General features: G+C 45.1%; 1 protein-coding gene across 5 annotated transcripts in view; it reads left to right on the forward strand.

Moving 5' to 3' along the window:
• RABGAP1L (RAB GTPase activating protein 1 like) overlaps positions 1-19,755 on the forward strand; it is a 603,348-nt gene that overhangs the window by 578,050 nt on the left and 5,543 nt on the right. For all 5 annotated transcript variants that reach the window (XM_066261195.1, XM_066261197.1, XM_066261198.1 and 2 more), the window contains 5 exons: positions 5,515-5,625; positions 10,055-10,159; positions 12,302-12,385; positions 15,356-15,427; positions 19,133-19,330. In XM_066261195.1, coding sequence (XP_066117292.1) covers positions 5,515-5,625; positions 10,055-10,159; positions 12,302-12,385; positions 15,356-15,427; positions 19,133-19,330 — 570 coding nt within the window. The remainder of the gene's footprint in view (positions 1-5,514; positions 5,626-10,054; positions 10,160-12,301; positions 12,386-15,355; positions 15,428-19,132; positions 19,331-19,755) is intronic.

Below are 19,755 nucleotides of genomic sequence, written 5' to 3' on the forward strand. Positions count from 1 at the left end.
ACACTCAAGTGTTTCTGTATCCTCTTTGATTTGTGTACTAGAGAGAGCGGGGATTTGCAAGCTATAGCCCACTGCCTGTTTTTGTTGGAATGCAGACACATCCATTTGTTTAGTTATTGCTTGCCTTTGCACGCAATGACAGAGTAGAGTGGTCTCAAAGCCCATAGGGCCTGCAAAGCCAAAGGTATTTACTATCTGGTCATTTACATTAAAGGTTTACTGTCCCTTGTGCTTTAATATATCTAGGACTACTTTTTTAAATGCCAACAGAAATGTAGTATGGTATGCCAACTCTCAGTTTGTTGTTACCGAAAAGTTCTTGTTTTGAGTTTGACATTTAAATTGTTTAAATTTACACTAGATAAATAGAATTTGGTCTGTTGAGTAAAGGAAAAGCGAGCATAAAAAAAATGATTTTAAATATCCAGGTTTTCCTGCCCCCATCTTCATTTATAGACAACGTGGACCTTTCAGCGTTCCATCCGTAAGCATTTGTCAAAATACCTGACAACATTTGAATGTGACATTTATCAACTCTTTTGAAGGAGGTATCTCAAGCAAAATCAGTGAGAGCTGGTGTGCTGTTGCTAATAAACTTGCACTGGCTCTGTTAGGAAAACATTCTCTCCTGACCTTTGAGTGTCTTCAAAAGCATATGCCAGGAATTCATTCCAGCAGTGGACAACACACCTAGAGAACTGAGTTGGAGTTTCTGAAGCTGCCTCCTTCCCCATCATTTTTTCCTTTAAGATTTAGTTTATTTTGTTTTGATTGCCAGCTCAGACTTTTCTGTGTGTGTGTTTTTTTCCCCTTGGAAAGAATGACATTCACCACCCCTTGTACTGTTCCACCCAAACTTCAGCCCTCAGACACAGAGGAGACCTGGGACCCGTTCTTCTTTTGCATTCTCCTGCCCAACAATGTCATTCTGTTGCCTGAAGATGAACGATGATGTAAGGTTTCCGACCTTGTCACATAAGGAAGTTCCTTCCACCCAGCTCTGACCACACAGCATAAACAACTCACACCGTAGCTGCTGATAGTTGCACAGAGCATTTCATCAGCTATGGTGCCCGTAAATAGCTCCTGGAGAGGGAGGGGTTTAGTGAGTCGGCCTTCCTGCGTTGAGGCTTGCCTTCTGGCTGCCTCAAGTGTATTTTCTTCTATTGAATGCTCACTGTCCCAGAGAGAACCTACAGTATATGAATGATACTTAAGGAACAACAGAGTAGCCGAATAGCATAGACGAGTATCTGTTCTTATGACTACTGTCTCCTAAATGTATTCATATGTGTGCAATTTCATTGGATCCTCTTTTTTTTTTTTTTCAATTGTCTTTGTACCTATGATTGAAAACGGTAGTGGGTCTGTGACTTTTGAGGAGGTAAGTTTTTTTTTTCAATCTATGTATGTCTGTAATAGCAGCGTCTGTCTCTCTGAAAAATGCAGTATCCTCCTCCCAAAAGCTACTAACCACACTCTCCCAGCCATACAGCTGCTGTGCAGGGCCGGGGGTGGGGTGGCGAGTGAGGAAGGCTGCTGTCTGCTTTTTTGTTCGGTTGTGTGAGCTAGGACAGGTTCCAGACAGCGTGACATGCACTTCAGGGGTGAGGGAAGCGGGGTCTCCGGGAGGTATGCTGGAAGGCCGGGCAGCATCCGTCTGTTCTGTGCACAGGCTTTGAGCATTCAGCACGTCCGCGTGTGCAAACTTACACGCGGCTGTCTCCGGGCTGGCTTAGGTGGATGGGGCTCTGAGTTCAGGCCCATCCTGGGTGGGCGGCCCTTGCTAACATTTCCAAACGAGCCATGCAAGGTTACTACTGCCTTTCCCGAGCCCGTCAAAATGAAACTTGCTTCTCCGTTCCAGTGTCAAGGCAAACTTTTTCTTGACTCAGTCCGTTCTGAAAAGAGTTTTGGCTCCTCGGGAAAGGCGGGACAAGAGCCCAGTGCTGCAGTCTCTCTTTAACCCCCTGTGAGTGCAGGCACATTCTCCTGCACAGATGATCTCCTCGCAGTAGGAGCGGCCCACGTAGCTCTCAGGGGCTCAGCAGGCCTCCAGCGGCCACCTTGTACTTTGGAGGACGATACTGCATTTTCGGCCCCATAGCCTGCTTGCCCACGTCTGCGAGTGCAGGGAGGAGTCTTCCCCGCCCTGCCGCTTGCTTTGCAGACACGGAGCTGAAGCTTCCTGCTGGAGCAAAAGCCAGGTGTGCCTCAGGCTGTTGTGCTTTTCAGGGACCCTCAGACAGAGAATTTCTCCCCAGAGTTCCCCCACCTCCCCAGCCCCTTAGCTGTGTGTTTGTAAGGAAGGGTTCGAGTCATAACAGTCTTGGAATGGGAAGTCACTGGTCAGAATTTCAGCCAAGTTCACAGCTCTCCCTAATATAACATAATCCACCAGACCCATCTCTAACCAATAGGGAAAGCAGCTACCTGTGCTGTTTAAGTACTTTGAACGAAGTCCTTTTCCATTAGCACTGTGTGCCTTTACCTGGGTGTTATTTTAACTCAATCCTAGGCATACATCCTGTAACCTGAGAAACTGGCAGCTGCAACATTTTGAGTTGTGTGAAATGAATGTGATGTAAATAATAGGAGCTCTCTGTACCTCGGAATCCTGCGAGTACAAGCACAGTAGAAATAGGAATAAGTGTCGCGGTAGTCTTACCACGGTCCCTTTGAAAGAGATTTATCAGGAAACAAGAAAAATGTCTTTTCTGCATTGTGAAATGTGTTGTGAGGAAATTGCTGCCTGTTCCTGGCAAGGAAGGCATTTATTTGAAAAGTTTCTGAACATTTTAAGTCTGAGCCTTTGACAGGTATGTCGGTTGCTTCCACAAGAAGGGGTGATGGTTAGATTTGTTGGAATGAAAGGCTGAGCCTCCAGCGCCGGTTAGAATTTGGGTCACTTCAATAGAGATGGAGAGATCACCTATAGATACCCTGGCTCTTTACTTCAGTCCCATGTTTATTGTGCTTCTATGAGCAGGGTACATCCAGAGATGGAGGGGACACACAGAATTTGACGAGTACAGTTGGCCCCTATAAATAGGTACGCTGTCTTTTCAGAAATACCTTGGAAAGGGGTTTCTGATGAGGCAGTACTTTTTCGGGTCACCTTGTATCTTGGTCAAGGAAGATCTAGTCTGGTTTCATGTAGAATGAGAGCTTCTACCAAGAGTAGACTTAAAAGAAATTTTTTTTTATTTGACTTGGGGGATGAACACACAATATGGTGTATAGCAATATGGTGTAGAATTGGGCACCTGAAACCTGTATAATTTTGTTAACCAGTGTCACTCCCATAAACTCAATTAAAAAATTTAAAGAAATTTAAAGAATATTTAAAGAATATTCTTTTTTTGACATTTTATCATTTCCATTGGAATTGAAGTTCTAAATTGCTTTTTGTTTTTCAAATAATTTTAAAAAATTTAAAATACATGTATTATGTATTCGTTGTGGAAAACTTGGAAACCTTTAAGTATCACAAAGACAATAAATAGTAAGAATAACCCACTCCCCATCGTTAATAGCTCTTAATTATGTTGTTATAAAAATGGGATATCTAGTTACTTAGCTCTTTTTCTACAAGGTATCATAAGCATTTCTTCTGTTATTATTTTTCCCTTATATTTTAATACTGCATGGAATTCCATCATGAATTTATTTGAAAGTATCTAAGTGATTTGGGATTTTATTATTATTTTTTATTATTTTTTTATTTTTCTGAAGCTGGAAACGGGGAGAGACAGACAGACTCCCGCATGCGCCCGACCGGGATCCACCCGGCACGCCCACCAGGGGTGATGCTCTGCCCACCAGGGGGCGATGCTCTGCCCCTCCGGGGCGTCGCTCTGCTGCGACCAGAGCCACTCTAGCGTCTGGGGCAGAGGCCAAGGAGCCATGCCCAGCGCCTGGGCCATCTTTGCTCCAGTGGAGCCTTGGCTGCAGGAGGGGAAAAGAGAGACAGAGAGGAAGGGGAGGGGGTGGAGAAGCAAATGGGTGCTTCTCCTATGTGCCCTGGCCGGGAATCGAACCTGGGTCCCCCGCACGCCAGGCCGACACTCTACCGCTGAGCCAACCGGCCAGGGCCTGATTTGGGATTTTAAAATCTTTTTCAGTAGCTATCTTTTTCAAAAATGTTTTAACACTTCCCAATTTCCCCAATCATCCCAGTCTGCCTTCTCCAAGAGCAAGGACAGAAGTGAGTCCTGCTAGATGATGACAAGCAAAGCCCAGTCTGCCCTTGGCTTCACAACTGGGCCTGATTCTGGATTCTCTGCCTTCATGACAGTCTCAGGCTTTGCCCTTGCCACCTGTCTCCTAGCCCTGCTTTGTGAAACAGAAATAAAAAAGAAATTAGGTTTTCTTCTTTCTGTATAACTAAGCCCAGGTGGTCCTATAGAAGATAAAACTCACACGCATGTGCGCACACACTCTTACTCAGACATACTTACACTGGCACTCATACACACATATCTTGCTCACATACACACACCCCGTATGCTATGATGCCCTCTCTTCCAGGACATGGATTTGTCTTCTGATTGTGCAACACTGAGTTTCTGCAGAAAACACTAATAGTGTAAATCTGAAAAACAGGAAGGTGTCATCACAGTGAAGTCTTCCTGTCCCCACTCTGACATCTCCTGTAGCTGCCACCAGTAGCAGCGGAAGCATTCTGACACTTTGGAATGGAGACACCAAGTTGCTCTTCTGATGGGGAAGGCATACAGCTCATAGGGGCTAGTTAAGGGGAGAGCTTGCTCCCTAACAAAGCGACTTTGTTCTCTCATTGTAGACTTTGTTTCATATTTTTTTCCTGTGAGTTCAAAGAGGGGAAAACAGCTCAGTAATGTATTTTAACCCAGAATCTTTTAATCTGAAATTAAATAAATAAATAAATAAATAACCAAAGCAACATTTAAGAGACATTATTATAAGAACTATTGCTCTTACACAAAAATTGGTTTTCAGAAAAACAAACATTTTTACCCAAAGAGTGATGATGTCAGTTGATAGAATCACGAACCCGTGCATCCTGACCCCTGATATTGGAAAGACAGTTTGAAGGGCCATCTAGTGGTTTTCCCGTCCCTGCCCTACCTTGTCCTTATAGTGTGGCTTCCCTGGAGGTTGAGGTGGGGTTATTGTGCATGCTTCCAACAACGACTTGCCTGTGTCTGCACTCTAGGTCTATCTAGAAACCGCACGGATTGCAGGTGTGTTTGGACATGTTGCTCTGTTGTGGCACACTTGATAATGAAGTCCTGTCTGGAGGTTTGCGGACAGCGGTAAATTTCACTGGGTAGAGTGCCGCCCCTGCACCGCTCGCTCAACTCACCGTTGTTCCCCAGACAGCTGCTCTGCCTCCCTGTGCCACTGCGCCTTCTCCTTTTACACCTTCAAGTTCACTCGTTGTCGCTGCTTGTTTTCCGCACCAGCCCCACATGTTGCTGCCGGGAGGCCCCACACTAACGCCCACCTCTGGCTCTTGCTCTTTTTCTGCAGAGGGAGAACCGGAGATTACAGGAGGCCAGCATGAGGTTGGAACAAGAGAACGATGACCTCGCCCACGAGCTAGTAACCAGCAAAATTGCTCTGCGGAATGACTTGGATCAGGTACACTTGTCGTTCACTGGAAAGAAATAAGACTGTGACACCCTCCTCAAGGGCAAGGACCCCGTTGCTGTCACCACAGTCCCGCCGGGGCTCCCTCTGTATTTGACACTGAGTCAGCTGCTTGGTGGATGAAGGGGTGGGCGTAGGTAAGGGGAACTGCTTGTGCTAATTGGAGCGGGTGGGAAATGGCAGCCTTTGAAAAGGGTTTGGGTCATTTCCAAGCAGCATGTGTGACATACTTTTTTATACCTGTGCTTCTCTGGTGTTTCTTGTACTTTCCGTAAAGCAAGGCCGCCAACATACTCACCTGAAAGTATCAGTCACCAAGAATTCTCATCTACAATCAATGTGAAGGTTTTATAGGACATATGTACATTAAGACGTGTGTATTTTGGGGGTTGACGGGCATCCTGGGGCTAAGAGCCAACACTGCCTGGGTGTGAATCCTGGCATTACCATTCCCTAACCATGTGACCTGGCAATTCTTAACCTATCTATAGCTGTAAGAAAGTCTACCTCTTGGGATGATGTGGTAATAAAATAAGATAAAGCCCTTCAGTAGTGAGTGTTAAATAAATGTTAGCTGTTGCTAGGAAGACCTTAAATTGTTTAACTTCCCTGGTTCTTTGCAACAGTACTAACAGCTTTAGGACTTCTGTTTTCTTTTGCTAGTGTTTTCAGAAACAACTGGCAATATGAAAGGAGTCTTGTGTAGATATAAAATTATCACTCTATTTTCTGACTTTTAAAAAGTGAACATTCCCAACAAATGATGTAGGGTCAGAAAAATTGAGTTAGATTTATTAATCTGTGAGAAAAAGGCATCGTTGTGCTCTAACTATGCATTGATAATATTTAAAATACAAATCCATTAATAAAATAAACCTGATTGGATCAAGATTGAAGGACTTTTTTTTTTTAATTTTTTTTAAATTTTAATTTTATTTATTTATTTTTAGAGAGGAGAGAGAGAGGGAGAGAGAGAGACAGAGAGAGAGGAGAGATAGGGGGAGGAGCTGGAAGCATCAACTCCCACACGCGCCCTGACCAGGCAAGCCCAGGGTTTCGAACTGGCAACCTCAGCATTTTCAGGTCGACGCTCTATCCACTGCGCCACCACAGGTCAGGCTTGAAGGACTTTTTAAATGTTTAAAGATAGCCCCTGCCTCAACTCCTTTCCCCATAGGGAAAGCGAACTTTGCCGCTCACAAGTTTTAGCTGCCGTGGCTGGGAGATAAGAGCACTGGTGAGGAACACAGTGCTAACAGGGAGGGTGGGAGTTGAAGGGTCAGCACTAAATGGAGTTTGAAAACAAAACAAGCCTGACCCGTGGTAGCTCAGTGGATAGAGCATTGACCTGGAATGCTGAGGTCACCGGTTTGAAACCCTGGGCTGCCAGGTCAAGGCACATACGAGAAGCAACTAATATGAGTTGGTGCTTCTTGCTCCTCCCCTTCTCTCTCTCTCTCTCTCTCTCTCTCTCTCTCTCTCTTCCTCCTCTTTCTAAAATCAATAAAGTTTTAAAAAATCTTAAAAAAAATAAATAAATAAAACCAGAGAACGGTGACCTCGCCCACTACCTCAAAGTTGTTCCGCTGTTAGGCGACCTGCCCCTGAGCCTGTGCACACTGGCTCTGGCCGCTTCACTCACTTGGCCTTCATTCACCCACTGGTACTTTTCCGTTCCCAGTTTATCAAAATCAAATCTCTTCATTAAAGTAGCAAAACTGGAAACATTAAACAAACATGAAAGCAGATTGTATTTGAAATACCATATAAGGCAAACACATATAAGTAGGTACTTTCAAGAATAAATTAGACCTTACCCTGGTTGTGGTAGAGTTGACTTCAGGCTCCCAGGCACCAAAGGCTCTTAGTTTCTCTCTGACACAGCCTTCTCTTTGGAGAACTCGCAACTCGCCCTCCCTCAACTCTTTAAATAAGGGCTTTGCAACATTAGAAACGTAAAAGATACATTACCTCTGGTTCAGTTTCGCTGCTCCCTGCTCTCAGGCCCTCCTTGTCCTTTCCTGTGCCCAAGGGACAGAAAGAGACAGATCAGTACTTTGCCACCAAAGCCTGTGCCCAGGTCCCTTCTGACCACAGCAAGTTACATGTTAGACCAGAAGCAGCGCGTGCTTTGTGGCAGATTCATTACTTTTGTTTTAAATGGAACAACTGGCTCGTTCTTTGAGAAACCGTTTCTGAAAGATCCTCACTCTGATGTCAGAGATGAGCCTCTCGATAGGGTTGTTGGCCAATTCATGATTAAATCACAGATTGCTGGGCTGTTTCTCTCACATTTGTGTCCTGGAAGCCTGACACAGAGGAGAAACTGCAGACAGAGCTTCCTGGGAAACTTGGGACTCCTCCCACATGGGCCACAGATATTTCTGCAGCTGTCACCTCTGACAGCGAGAGAAATGGTGAGCTTGCCTCGCCTTGGCCTCGTGAGGAACGTGCAGCCGAAAGTGGGAAATAAACAAGAGTGGGTCTTCTCATCACTAAAGATGTTTAGTTGTGTGTGAAATATTTTCTCAGGGAAGTGGCTTTCTTTTATAGACATTTCCAGAGCTGTAAAATGCATTTGTTGAGTTCCATCTCTAATTTTAAGATGTTATTTTGCTGTGTAGATTTCCTGCCTAAAACCTAATGTATCCAAGCAAATTTAAGTGTCTTTAAAAGGGCCCTTTTCCCTTAAGTACCTGACACTTCCACATATTCTGACACCAGAGCAGTAACCTCTAGGACACAGGATGTGAAGACATTGGGACAGCGAGGACAGGAGCTGGGCGCAGCTTTGCGGCCAGTACCTGGCGGACTGTGCTGGCCTGCCCATCTGGACATGCGGGGCATGTGACAGAACACAGGCAGGAGGCCACCTGGCCAGTGTTCTCGGTGGCTTGGATAGCATTTTGCTGCTGTCAGCCGGGGACAGCTCTTCAGATAGCTGCCTTCCTCTGCCTATGGTTTTCTCTGCTGCACTCGCCCTGTGGCTCTCTGCCACCTCCACCCCACACAGCCTGCTTCTGTGGTGCCTTTCGGAGCCACGTCCATGCATTCCCCCACATTCCCCAAATACGTACTGTATAGCTGCTCTGTACCAGCGATGTCCGGGGAGAGATGGTCCTGCCTCCCAGAGCCGAATGTCTGGTGGGCGAGACAAGTGAATCAGACGTAATTTGTCATTACAGATTGTGCTAAGTGCTGTCAGGGGACATATGACAGATGTTAAACAGGAACTAATTGAGATGGGGGTGAGTGGGCAGGGCTCCGGGCATGCTTCCCTGCACCTGTGAACTTGAAGCTGAGACCTAACGGGTACAAGCCCTAGAACTAACGTGTACACATGCTAAGTTAAGTAAACACAACGCTTTCTTAGTTAATTTGGGCTCTGTATCTAAGTTAAGACCATAGTACCGTATTTCCCCATGTATAGGATATTCCCATGTATAAGACGCACCTTAATTTGAGAGCCCAAAATTTGAAAAAAGTATTACATAAAGTTACTGAACTCAAAGTTTTATTCATTGTAAAATTTATACAACTCCTCATCACTGTCAGAACTCCCATCCATTAGCTTGTCCTCATCTGTGCCTGATGACGAATCACTGTCTTCAACAATGAGCGCAAAAACAAGCACGAAAAAGCAAGAAATGCAAGTAAAACTATCTACAACCACTGTATAAGATGCTCCCAGTTTATAGACCCCAAATTTTGGGGGGAAAGATGTGTCTTAAACATGGGGAAATATGATACTTCTCTGAGCTCTTCTTGGCCATTCTAGAAATATGGTGTTTTCGGTTTGGATTCCTGTCCACACTTCACTATTCCTCATGCGTATCTCTCTCGTGGGTTTTTGGTCTTAATTTCTCCCCTATACTATGGTACTCACTGTCTTGTGTGAATATCCTTGCAGGGCTCAGCCAGTCTTTGAATTTTCTCCCCTATCTGTGGTCCATGGATCAGCCTCTGTCTCTGCTTGCCCTCTCTGAACCCACCCCCAGGAACTATGGGTTAGAAGCTCCCATGTGAGGCTCCACCCCCTTCATCCATCCATTCAGAATCTCCAAGTGGCTGCTGGTATGACACCTGAATGGTGTAAGAAGCATTTAGAAAGAGCCTGGGGCTCTGATGCCATTCAAGTCTGAATTGGGATCATGGCTGTGATGTCAGATGTGTGCTCCCATCAGGGTATTTGAAGTCTGCAGACCTCACTGTCATCTGTGAAATAATCATTGTTGTGAGGATTAGAGATAATGCAGGCAAGGGCCTGGTATGTGGTTGGCACTCAGTGACATCAGCCATCCCGTGGGCGGGAGGAAAGAATGGCTTGAGGTCCTGTTGGAACAGGAAGTGCTGGACTTGGAGAAAGGACACACATTCTTTCTTTACCACCTTCGTGATTGTGACGCACTCTGGTTCGCAGGCGGAAGACAAGGCAGACGTGTTGAATAAGGAGCTCCTTTTGACCAAACAGAAGCTGGTGGAGACTGAGGAGGAGAAGAGGAAGCAGGAGGAAGAGACTGCCCAGGTAAATGGCATAGGTGGGCTGTCCTTTACACAGGTGCATTACACAGGTATGTGCAGCTGATTCATGCTATCAACAAGAGATCATTTTATTCCAAATCAAGAGTGCCACTGAAGCAGCACCCATGAGTAGCACCGAGCCTCGACATTTCTTTTGAAGGTGTCAGAGAGGAGGCAGCGGTTCTCCCCGAACAGCTTTTGGGAATTTGCCTTGACTGAGCGGTCTAGCAAGTGTGTTACATTTTCTGTAAATTTAGTAACTTGGGATTATGGTCCAAGAGCTTTGACAAATCCGCAAATTTTGTGCCGCATCTCCAAGATAATTGACTTCTTCGAAGTAATTGATGAGGATTGTTAAACTGAGAGCCCACTGAGGTCTCTGCTGAGAGTCGCCCCCATCAATCACACTTCCTTTTCTTGAGTCACACCTTCGAAGGAGACGCCAGCATTCCTGGCGGAGCTCTTCAAACCTGACCCCCCGCAGGAATAACAGAAGCCCCTCTGGACCAGCCTGGGAGTTAGCACTACAGTCTCCCATGAGCTATGAGGCTGGTCAGGTGCAGGACACCTCCATTGTGAGAGTCCTGGACAGCAGGTGACCGGAAGGGCCTCTGCCCACAGTGTCGACACTCCGGCTTCCCCGGAAAAGCAGGCAGCTTCTCCATGTCCCCGTCTCTGCCAGTCCCAGCCGGGCTGATTGGCTCATTCGTTCTGTGACACCAAAAATACTAGTTACAAAATAGAACCTGAAATCTTTCAGAGACCTGCCTTCAAGCAGAGAAAGTCCCAGTGAAATTACCTATGAAAGGATGTATCATCCAGCACCTTTTGGGGCTTATAAAAAGTGTCCCATGGATTTTTTTGGGTTTTTTTATTTTAATGATAAAATGACTTTTGACATTTACTGAGGACTAGGACTTTTTTTTAACATACTCAGCATTTTTCAGGGGCTGATTATGCAATCTGATGTAGGCTTTGGTGGGTATTGTTTTTCTTTTACCTCCTGCCTTTGGGGGGCTCACTTCAGTTCCTCAGGTAAGGGCTCAATCTACTGGCAAATGAATTTATTCATGCTTCTTCCCTGTGTGTGTGTGTGTGTGTGTATGTGTGTGTGTCCTGTTTTAATGTGCCCTCGTGAGATTTGTTAGATGAGTAAACTAGGGCTCAGAAAATGAAGCAGCAAAGCCTCTCAGCCATCTAAGTCTGTCCTGAGGTCAGTGCCCCCCTCCCCCAGGAGATAGACAACGAGGTTTGAATTAGAATAACTGACAAATTGCTTTTAGAATGTGGCAAACATGAAGAAATTCAGAAGTCTCCCAGTGATGTGGCCCGATTATAAGCTGCAGTGTTTGTGAGTTGGCAAGTACAGGTTAATCTTTAAGTCCGTAATGAGCATACACAGAGAGCTGCATTGCAGCATCTCAGACAAGGGGTGGCTAGAACAAGCCCTTGTTTGTTCGTTCAGTCAACGACTTGGGAGCACTGAATTATTCCCTCCCTCTGGTGGTGCCTGAGCTCTCCCATCGTCTTTACCTTCCCTGGCTCTAGTGCTCTGGAGCGGCCAGGCCACAAAAATGACTGCTTTTAAGTTCAGCTTTCATGATTTAGTATTTTTCTGCCTGTAACAACTACCTCCCTGATGTGTCACCTCAGCTCCTCCTGAAGTCACTGTTTGTTTAGCCCTTGACTCTCCTGTCTTCAAGGGCTCTCATCTTTCTCCACCTTGTTCTGACTCCAGTCCCAAAGCCTCTTGTTCCTGCTGTCAGGGAGGTGACGGCAGTAACGTCAGGGACTATGACCAGGAAGGCCTGACATGTTTCTTCTGTCATTGACTATATGATCAAGGTCGCTCTGACTCAACACTGCATTAACAGTAGATGTACAGGGTAAGGAGTAAGCGTAAGCATTTCATCATCAGACTGTCCCTATGTCTTATGTGTTAAAGGAAAGAAAGCACAATTTCTGTATCTCATGAGACGATTAGGTTTTCAAATGAGCGAGCTGCAGCTTCAATGCGGAAAACTGAAATAGTTACACCATGTGCCTTGTCATCGGCTGTGATTCAGGCGGGCTTGAATCTAGATGTTTGTGGAAATTATTAAGATTTTGACCTAGTCTTGATGTTTCTCATCCTCATTTTTTCTAGCTAAAGGAGGTCTTCAGGAAACAGCTAGAGAAGGCAGAGTATGAAATAAAGAAGACAACAGCTATCATTGCCGAGTATAAACAGGTAACGCGCCGCTGTGGTTTTTTCACTATAAAAGTACAGTAATCAGTGTCATTGTTGCTCTTTGGGGAAATAGGTTTTGTTTTTAGAGTTTTCAGAACAATTACTGCACTGCACTCATTAAATCTGGGGCCTTGTTTTCCCCTCTGAAGCTGACAGTGGTTGGACATGCTTGCTGATAACATGGGAGGTTTATTTGAGCAAACAATCTGTTGTTTGTGAGCAGTGTCTGAGGAAACCTTATTATTACCATGGGAATCCTGTATCTGCCCTCCTCAGAAGCTGATTTCCTGTAGAGCATGCCAGTAACATTTGCCTCTTTGCCAAGGACTGAAGTTTAGTGATGGTACGGAATGGCAGTAGCTCGGGGATCAGCACGGCCTTTGCTGCCACAGTATAGAACGTGGGACTCGTTTGCCCACACAGCTGTGTGGCCTTGTGAAGGGAGGCAACACCTGTGCCTAAATAAGAGGAAGGGGAGCTTGCTGCGTCCGGGACACGGGGCCCCTCTGGAGAGGGGTGGTTGAGCTTTGTTCCCAGGGCTCGCTGAGATGGGGGAGTGTGGATAGGGCGGGGAGAGGGTGTGTGTGGTGGGAAGGGGGACAGTGTGTGAAGGCACGGAGGTAGGTCAATGGGCAAAAAATGTTTAGTTTGGCACAAGTTTCGAGTACAGAAGAGAAGCATAGGTGAGGTGGGGTCCAGTTCAAGGAAGGTTTTCAGGGAGAGCTAAGGAGTTGGGTTTAATTCTGTGTGTGGTAGGAACGTTTGAGCAGGAAAGTGGCCTGGTCTGGGACCTGTTCTTGGCACTACTCTGTCCCAGTGAGGACTACGGAGACCAGTACGGAGCCCCAGTACAGGCAAAGGCACAGACCTGCAAGAGGCAAAGTGCGGAGTCCAGGGGAGAAAAAACGGGACCCTGACCCATTGTAGCAGTAATGAAAATGGAGAAGAGGGAGGCACAAAAGATTGTTTTGGCTAGAACTAGGGAAAACATTGAAAGTGAGCGTGAGATTCTGAGTATGGATAAGTAGGAGAGGGGATGGTCAGATGTGAACCGATACAAGGGATGTACAAGGCCATGTGCTGTGCAACTTGCCATCACTGCACATGTAGTTTTTGTTACCACGTTAGGCCACAGGTGGCTGCCACATGCCACATGCCACAAATAGCAATCCTTGGGACTCTTCTCGAATATTATCTGGCAAGCACTTCAAGTAATATAAAAGACAACAGCCCCATCTGTTTGAAGATAATTAGGACATAAAGCATGATCTAAATGCATTCTATAGTGGGAATTGACTCTAATTGGCTATATTTCAGAGTGTTTGGGTTTATTTGAAAGGGTACAGGGTTTGTCAGAATTACAAGGGTGATTGCTCCTTTCCAATGCCAGCGAATGCAGGCCTGTTTATTGTTTCTGGGCTTGGGTCTGGGGAAACCGGAGACAACTCCACAGCTGGCCCGGCTTCTCGAACTGTTTTTGAGTAAACTGGGATTTTTAAAAATCTCTGGGATTTTTTTGTTTTTTGTTTGTTTGTTTGTTTTTCAGAGACAGAGCAAGAGTCAGAGAGAGGGATAGACAGGAATGCAGAGAGATGAGAAGCATCAATCATCAGTTTTTTTCATTGCGACACCTTAGTTGTTCATTGATTGATTTCTCATATGTGCCTTGACCGCGGGCCTTTAGCAGACTGAGTAACCCCTTGCTCCAGCCAGCGACCTTGGGTCCAAGCTGGTGAACTTTGTTCAAACTAAATGAACCCACGCTCAAGCTGGCGACCTCAGGGTCTCAAACCTGGGTCTTCCGCATCCCAGTCTGACGCTCTATCCACTGTGCCACCACCTGGTCAGGCAAAAAAAAAAATCTCTATTTTGATAATAGAAGTAGACCTGTATTTTTTTAGTTTAAATTGCACTTGAAAGTTGGACATCCCCAAACTCTTTTCTTTCATTTCTCAAAAATAAAAAATTCAGATTTCACTCAAGTTCAGTAAGAGTTAAACTTCCAGTATTTTTTTTAAAAAAAAACACAATTTATTTTGGCTTTGAAAGAACTTATTTCTTCCAGTTCTAGTTCCTGTTAGTACCTTATTTCAGAAGCAGCAATGATGAGATTTTATTGAGTGAGTGCTTATCAGCCAGTTGCTGTGCTAGACCCTTGGTGTATCTTTTCCTCCATTGATTTTTATAGCACAGCACGGACACGTCACATGTTTCTCGTCACGGAGAAACTGAAGCTTAGACAGAGGAGTGAGTTTACTTAAGGACACAATGCTGCCAAGTAGTAGAACTGGACTCCCAGGCTTTTCATTTTGTGCTTTGTGGCCAAACCACTTGATGAGAGTTTTAGTCTTATTTTCTGGTCATTTAACCTTTTTTAGTTTTATTCACTCTGCCATTTCTTAAGGAAACTTTTGTAATTGAAAGCAGAGACTCTTCCTGTGGTTGTGGATGGGAGACATTTCTGGCTCAGAATCCTTTTCCTCAGATTCCAGCAGAGATAGTACCTTGCATAAAGTCGGTACTCAGAAAAGAATCTAAAGCCATAGGAAATACATATTTTATTTAAAAATGTATTGTATAATAAATATGTATTTTCCGATGGCTTTAGGCGACCCCTGTGTTTTGGTCGTTCGACCCCCGCCGGGGTCACGACCCACAGGTTGAGAACCGCTGCTATAGAGTGAGCGATTCCAAAAGTGGGGACAGGGATTCACTGGGCCCACGAAGGCCAGCGATGGAAAGAAATCAGATCTTGCCCATGTGTTTTCTTTGATCAGGATAGGGCTTCACAGAGGGCCATTCTCAGGCTCCCCACTGCTCCCTGCGGAGGGGACTGGTGTTTGCCATGTGACTCCCGTGCACGGTTCTCCCAGCATCAGAGAGCAGTGATACGGGAGTTGGAGTGATGTGCACGTGCGGTAAGAGTCATTCTATTGTCCAGTAAGGAGCTCTTTTTTTTCTTTACTTTAGATCTGTTCCCAGTTAAGCACCAGACTGGAGAAGCAGCAAGCAGCCAGCAAGGAGGAGCTGGAAGTGGTCAAGGTGAGGACAATGGACTAGTTCTAGACATCATTTTTTCCACATTTACCATCTTCATTGAGGACCTAATGGGAGGACCTCCACACGTGATGATGCCCCAGAGGCAGACACACCCTGGTTCTAAAGGATTTAGAAATTATGGAGAATAGTTTCCCTCTTCTCTCTGGGGTGGGATCCTCTTCCCTGCAGGTGAAACGTTATGTCCCCACAAGTCTGATGGGCTGTCAGAGGCAGGTAGTGGATGTCAGCGTCGTCACAGGTGTCCCCGAGCTTTTTGGCTGGTGGAAACCTGGGAGCCCACGGCAGCCTGCATCTCAGCTGTGCCTGAACTGATGCTTCAGCGTGCAGCCGCACAGTTTAATCCCATCACCCCCCCCCCAAGTTAGAAACAGGGAGGCAGCCAGCCAGACTCCCACATGTGCCCAACCGGGATTTACCCAGCATGCCCACCAGGGGGCGATGTGCCCTGACAGGGAATCGAACCTGGGACTTCCACACACCAGGCTGACGCTCTACCGCTGAGCCAACCGGCCAGGGCCCCATTACTCACTTGAACAGGAAACAGCAAGGGTAGTCTAGAACTTGGCTGGAAACACATATGTTGGGTAACTGATTCTAACACCAATTGTTTAGATGGTTGTTGTTTTTTTCATTGATTTTAGAGAGAGAGAAAAAAAAAACATTGACTTCTTACTCCACTTATTTATACATTCATTAGTTGATTCTTGTATGTGCTCTGACCCAGGATCAAACCCACAACCTTAGTGTATCTGTATGCTTCTCTAACCCACTGAGCAACCTGGCCAAGGCTTTTAAAAGTTTGTTTTTAAAGAAAGCTTGTAGCATTTATTTATATGCTGCCCCCTGGTGGTAAATCTCTTTATATTGATGATTTGATAAAAGCAATTGCTTATTGTGTAAACAATAGTAAACTAAATGGATTCATATTGTTAAGAAGTAATGTTGGCACAGCCAACTCTTGGGACCAGTGTTCTAGAAACTTGATGTAATTCTATCTGAATATATTTAGGCTTAATACTAGTAATTTCTATGCATTCTGGGGAATTCAGCATATAATTTAACAACTTGGGCAAATTATTTAACCTCTCTAAACTTTATTTTGTATTCTGTAGAAGAGATAACAGTACCTGTCTCATAAGGTTATTTTGAATATTAAATAAGATAATATATATAAAGTACTTACTACTTAGCACATAATAAATGCATCTTTCTATAAGTTATAACCTGAAAATCTGAGACTGAACCTTGTTCTGACTTTGTATTCCAAAAGTGTGTTTTTCTTATCCCATGTTATAAAACGCCAGTCTGAGATTAATCGTGAGTATAAAGTTGGAAGTCTCCTTCCCCAAGCTAAATTTGAGGTTCATATCTTCCCTTTCTGTTCTTCCTTTGTACTTAGCCTTCATCATTCTTTGTACTTATTAGACACAATGACTAAGACTCAGTTGATGAAATATCTTGGCCTAAACAGATTAACTATCCTGAACTAAAACATTGGTTTAAACACAAAGATTATTTATTATCTCATGCAAAAGAAGTCTAGAAGTTTTATCAATGATCCAAGCTTTAGTGACCCTTGTCCTCAGCATGGGCTTTCATCCTCAAGGGCACCTAAAAGTCAAACCTGTCAACTGGAGTCTCCGCCATCACGCCACCATTCCGTGGTAGAATGTCGCAAGGATACAAGGGCCCGCCTCCAGTTGGGTGAGCTGTCTCTAGGTGTAGCATTCTTAGAGGCTCCATTCATATCAGAACTTAATTTCACACTGATAACTACCTAACTTCAAGGGAGTACAGAAAACGGCACCTTCCAACTGGGCCTTTTCCAGCCCAGGTAACATCAGGTTGTTACTAAGGAAGCAGATGGCCATGGGCGGGAATCTGTCATCTCTCTCACACTGCAGCGTGTCTGCTCCACGAGGCCCATTGCTCTATCTCCAACATAGAGCACAGGATTTGGTGATGTGAATGAGTGAATCATCTATAGCAGGGGTAGTCAACCTTTTTATACCTACTGCCCACTTTTGTATCTCTGTTAGTAGTAAAATTTTCTAACCACCCACCGGTTCCACAGTCATGGTGATTTATAAAGTAGGGAAGTAACTTTATAAAATTTATAAAGCAGAGTTACAGCAAGTTAAAGCATATAATAATAATTACTTACCAAGTACTTTATGTCGGATTTTCGCTAAGTTTGGCAGAATAAATCTTTATAAAACAACTTACTATAGTTAAATCTATCTTTCTATTTATACTTTGGTTGCTCCGCTACCGCCCACCATGAAAGCTGGGACGCCCACTAGTGGGCAGTAGGGACCAGGTTGACTACCACTGGTCTACAGCATAAAGTCAGGAATCATGAGCATTCTGTTTAAGGATGTCTACAATGTGGTCATGGAGGACTTTTCTCACCATGTTCCTCTTATCATAGTGTCACTTACACTGCCAGGCGCCTCCTTCCCTGTGGTCTCAGACAGTGCAGCATCTTTGCACATGGCGCTCTCCCTACTGCACTGTCCTCTTCTCTCTTGGGTTCAGCCCTAATGAAACCGCTTACCCAGCTTGGTAAACTTTCATCACCTAAGACCCAGATCAAAAGCCACCACGTTGACATTTTATTTAGTCAACAAAAAATATATAACAGATGCTTGCTGGGTGCCTCTCTGTGCCAGCCTGGGGTTCTTAAGAGAGCTCTAAGATGTCGTTTAAGTGTCTAACAAACATTAGTGAGGCAGGAGTCTGAGAGTGCAGTGTGGGTGGGGTGAGGAAGAAATCAGGACAAGAGGTGATTCGCAGCGTCGCGGGCCTGGGTTGGGAGACATGGCTGTCGGAGGAAGACTTTCTGACTGGCTGGGTGTGGAATGAAGGGAAACTGATGAGAAGGTGACATCATGTCTTCAGCCTCAGTGGTGGCAATGTGCACAGTGACAGGAAGGTGGGGAGCGCTGCTTCATGTCTGTGTGAAGAGAGGCTGGTGGGGGTATGGACTTTAGCTTGCTGTAACAGTAGGATGTCAAAATAGATTATGTAGCATCTTTTCTTTCTAAACTGTTTTTGGAGATAGGTTAAGAAAACAATGGCACCCTTGTCTCGAAGAGAGTGGCCGTTGTTGGGTGCTGATCATGCTTTGATGGGCAGTCCGGGTCAGAGTCACTTCTGTTACCTTGCGCGACAGTGATCATCTTGGATTGAAGCTGAACCAAACGACATCTACTTCATCTGCTGCAAGAGTAGTACCTTTAGGTTAGGTATAGCGACTGCCGTCCACTCCTGGCCAACTGCTCCCACTCTGTATCCTCACTCACGCAGTGGGGGTGAGGACAGTCCATCACCAGCACTCCAGGGTACGCGAGGTACCGCACGCAGAGCATAGTGGACGGAGCATGGCGTCCAGCCGGAGTAACGGTAGCACAAAACTCGCGCAACAGATGTCAAAGGGACACTGCAACACTGTCTCCAAGGTCTTTAGAGAAACTTTAAGGAAAAAGGCACCTGTCTTGGATAGCTGGGTTTTGTGCTGTTACCATTTTGGCCACAGCACACACACAAAAAAATCATCTTCGGAAACAGGCCTGCATTTGAAGGCAACAGATAGCATCCAAATTACAACCCAATCCCATACCATTTCAGGGAGTGACATGCTAGGGAATACCTCTTGACGCTGGTCATCTCTTTGGAATATTTCAGGGTAAAATGATGGCGTGTAAACATTGCAGCGACATCTTCAGCAAGGAGGGGGCTCTGAAGCTCGCAGCCACGAGCCGAGAGGACCAGGGAGTTGACTCGGACGACGAGAAGGACTCACTCAAGAAGCAGCTGAGGGAGATGGAGCTGGAGTTGGCCCAGACCAAGCTGCAGCTGGTGGAGGCCAAGTGTAAGATTCAGGTTGGTGACTTGATACAAGGTCAGCAAGAGGAAGCAAAGCCAGTTTAGCAGTCTGGGCTATTCTAGCACTTTAGAATATAGATATTTAGCCCAGAATCATAGGTGTTATGATAAATACATTTCTCTGCCCAAGAATGTGTCCTGCATAGTCAGATGTTATGTCATTATTTTTAAACACTGAGATAAACACATAGATTTGAGTATTAACAATAAAAAAAATTTTATCTCGTGAGACTTAAGCATATGTTTTTCAGTTTACCCTGCACTTTTTTTGCCAAGGTCCTTTCTCATTGAACTTGATCACTTTGGTAGCTGATCCTGAAAACGAAAGGCCAAACATCCTCTGTCATTCCCCCATGGTTGAACATTGGCTGACTTTTCCTTTCTGTTTTTTTCTTTCTTTCTTTTTTTTTTTAATCTTTACA

This window comes from Saccopteryx bilineata, chromosome 2 (genome assembly GCF_036850765.1).
Source record: "Saccopteryx bilineata isolate mSacBil1 chromosome 2, mSacBil1_pri_phased_curated, whole genome shotgun sequence".
In the NCBI taxonomy this organism is placed as follows: Eukaryota; Metazoa; Chordata; class Mammalia; order Chiroptera; family Emballonuridae; genus Saccopteryx; species Saccopteryx bilineata.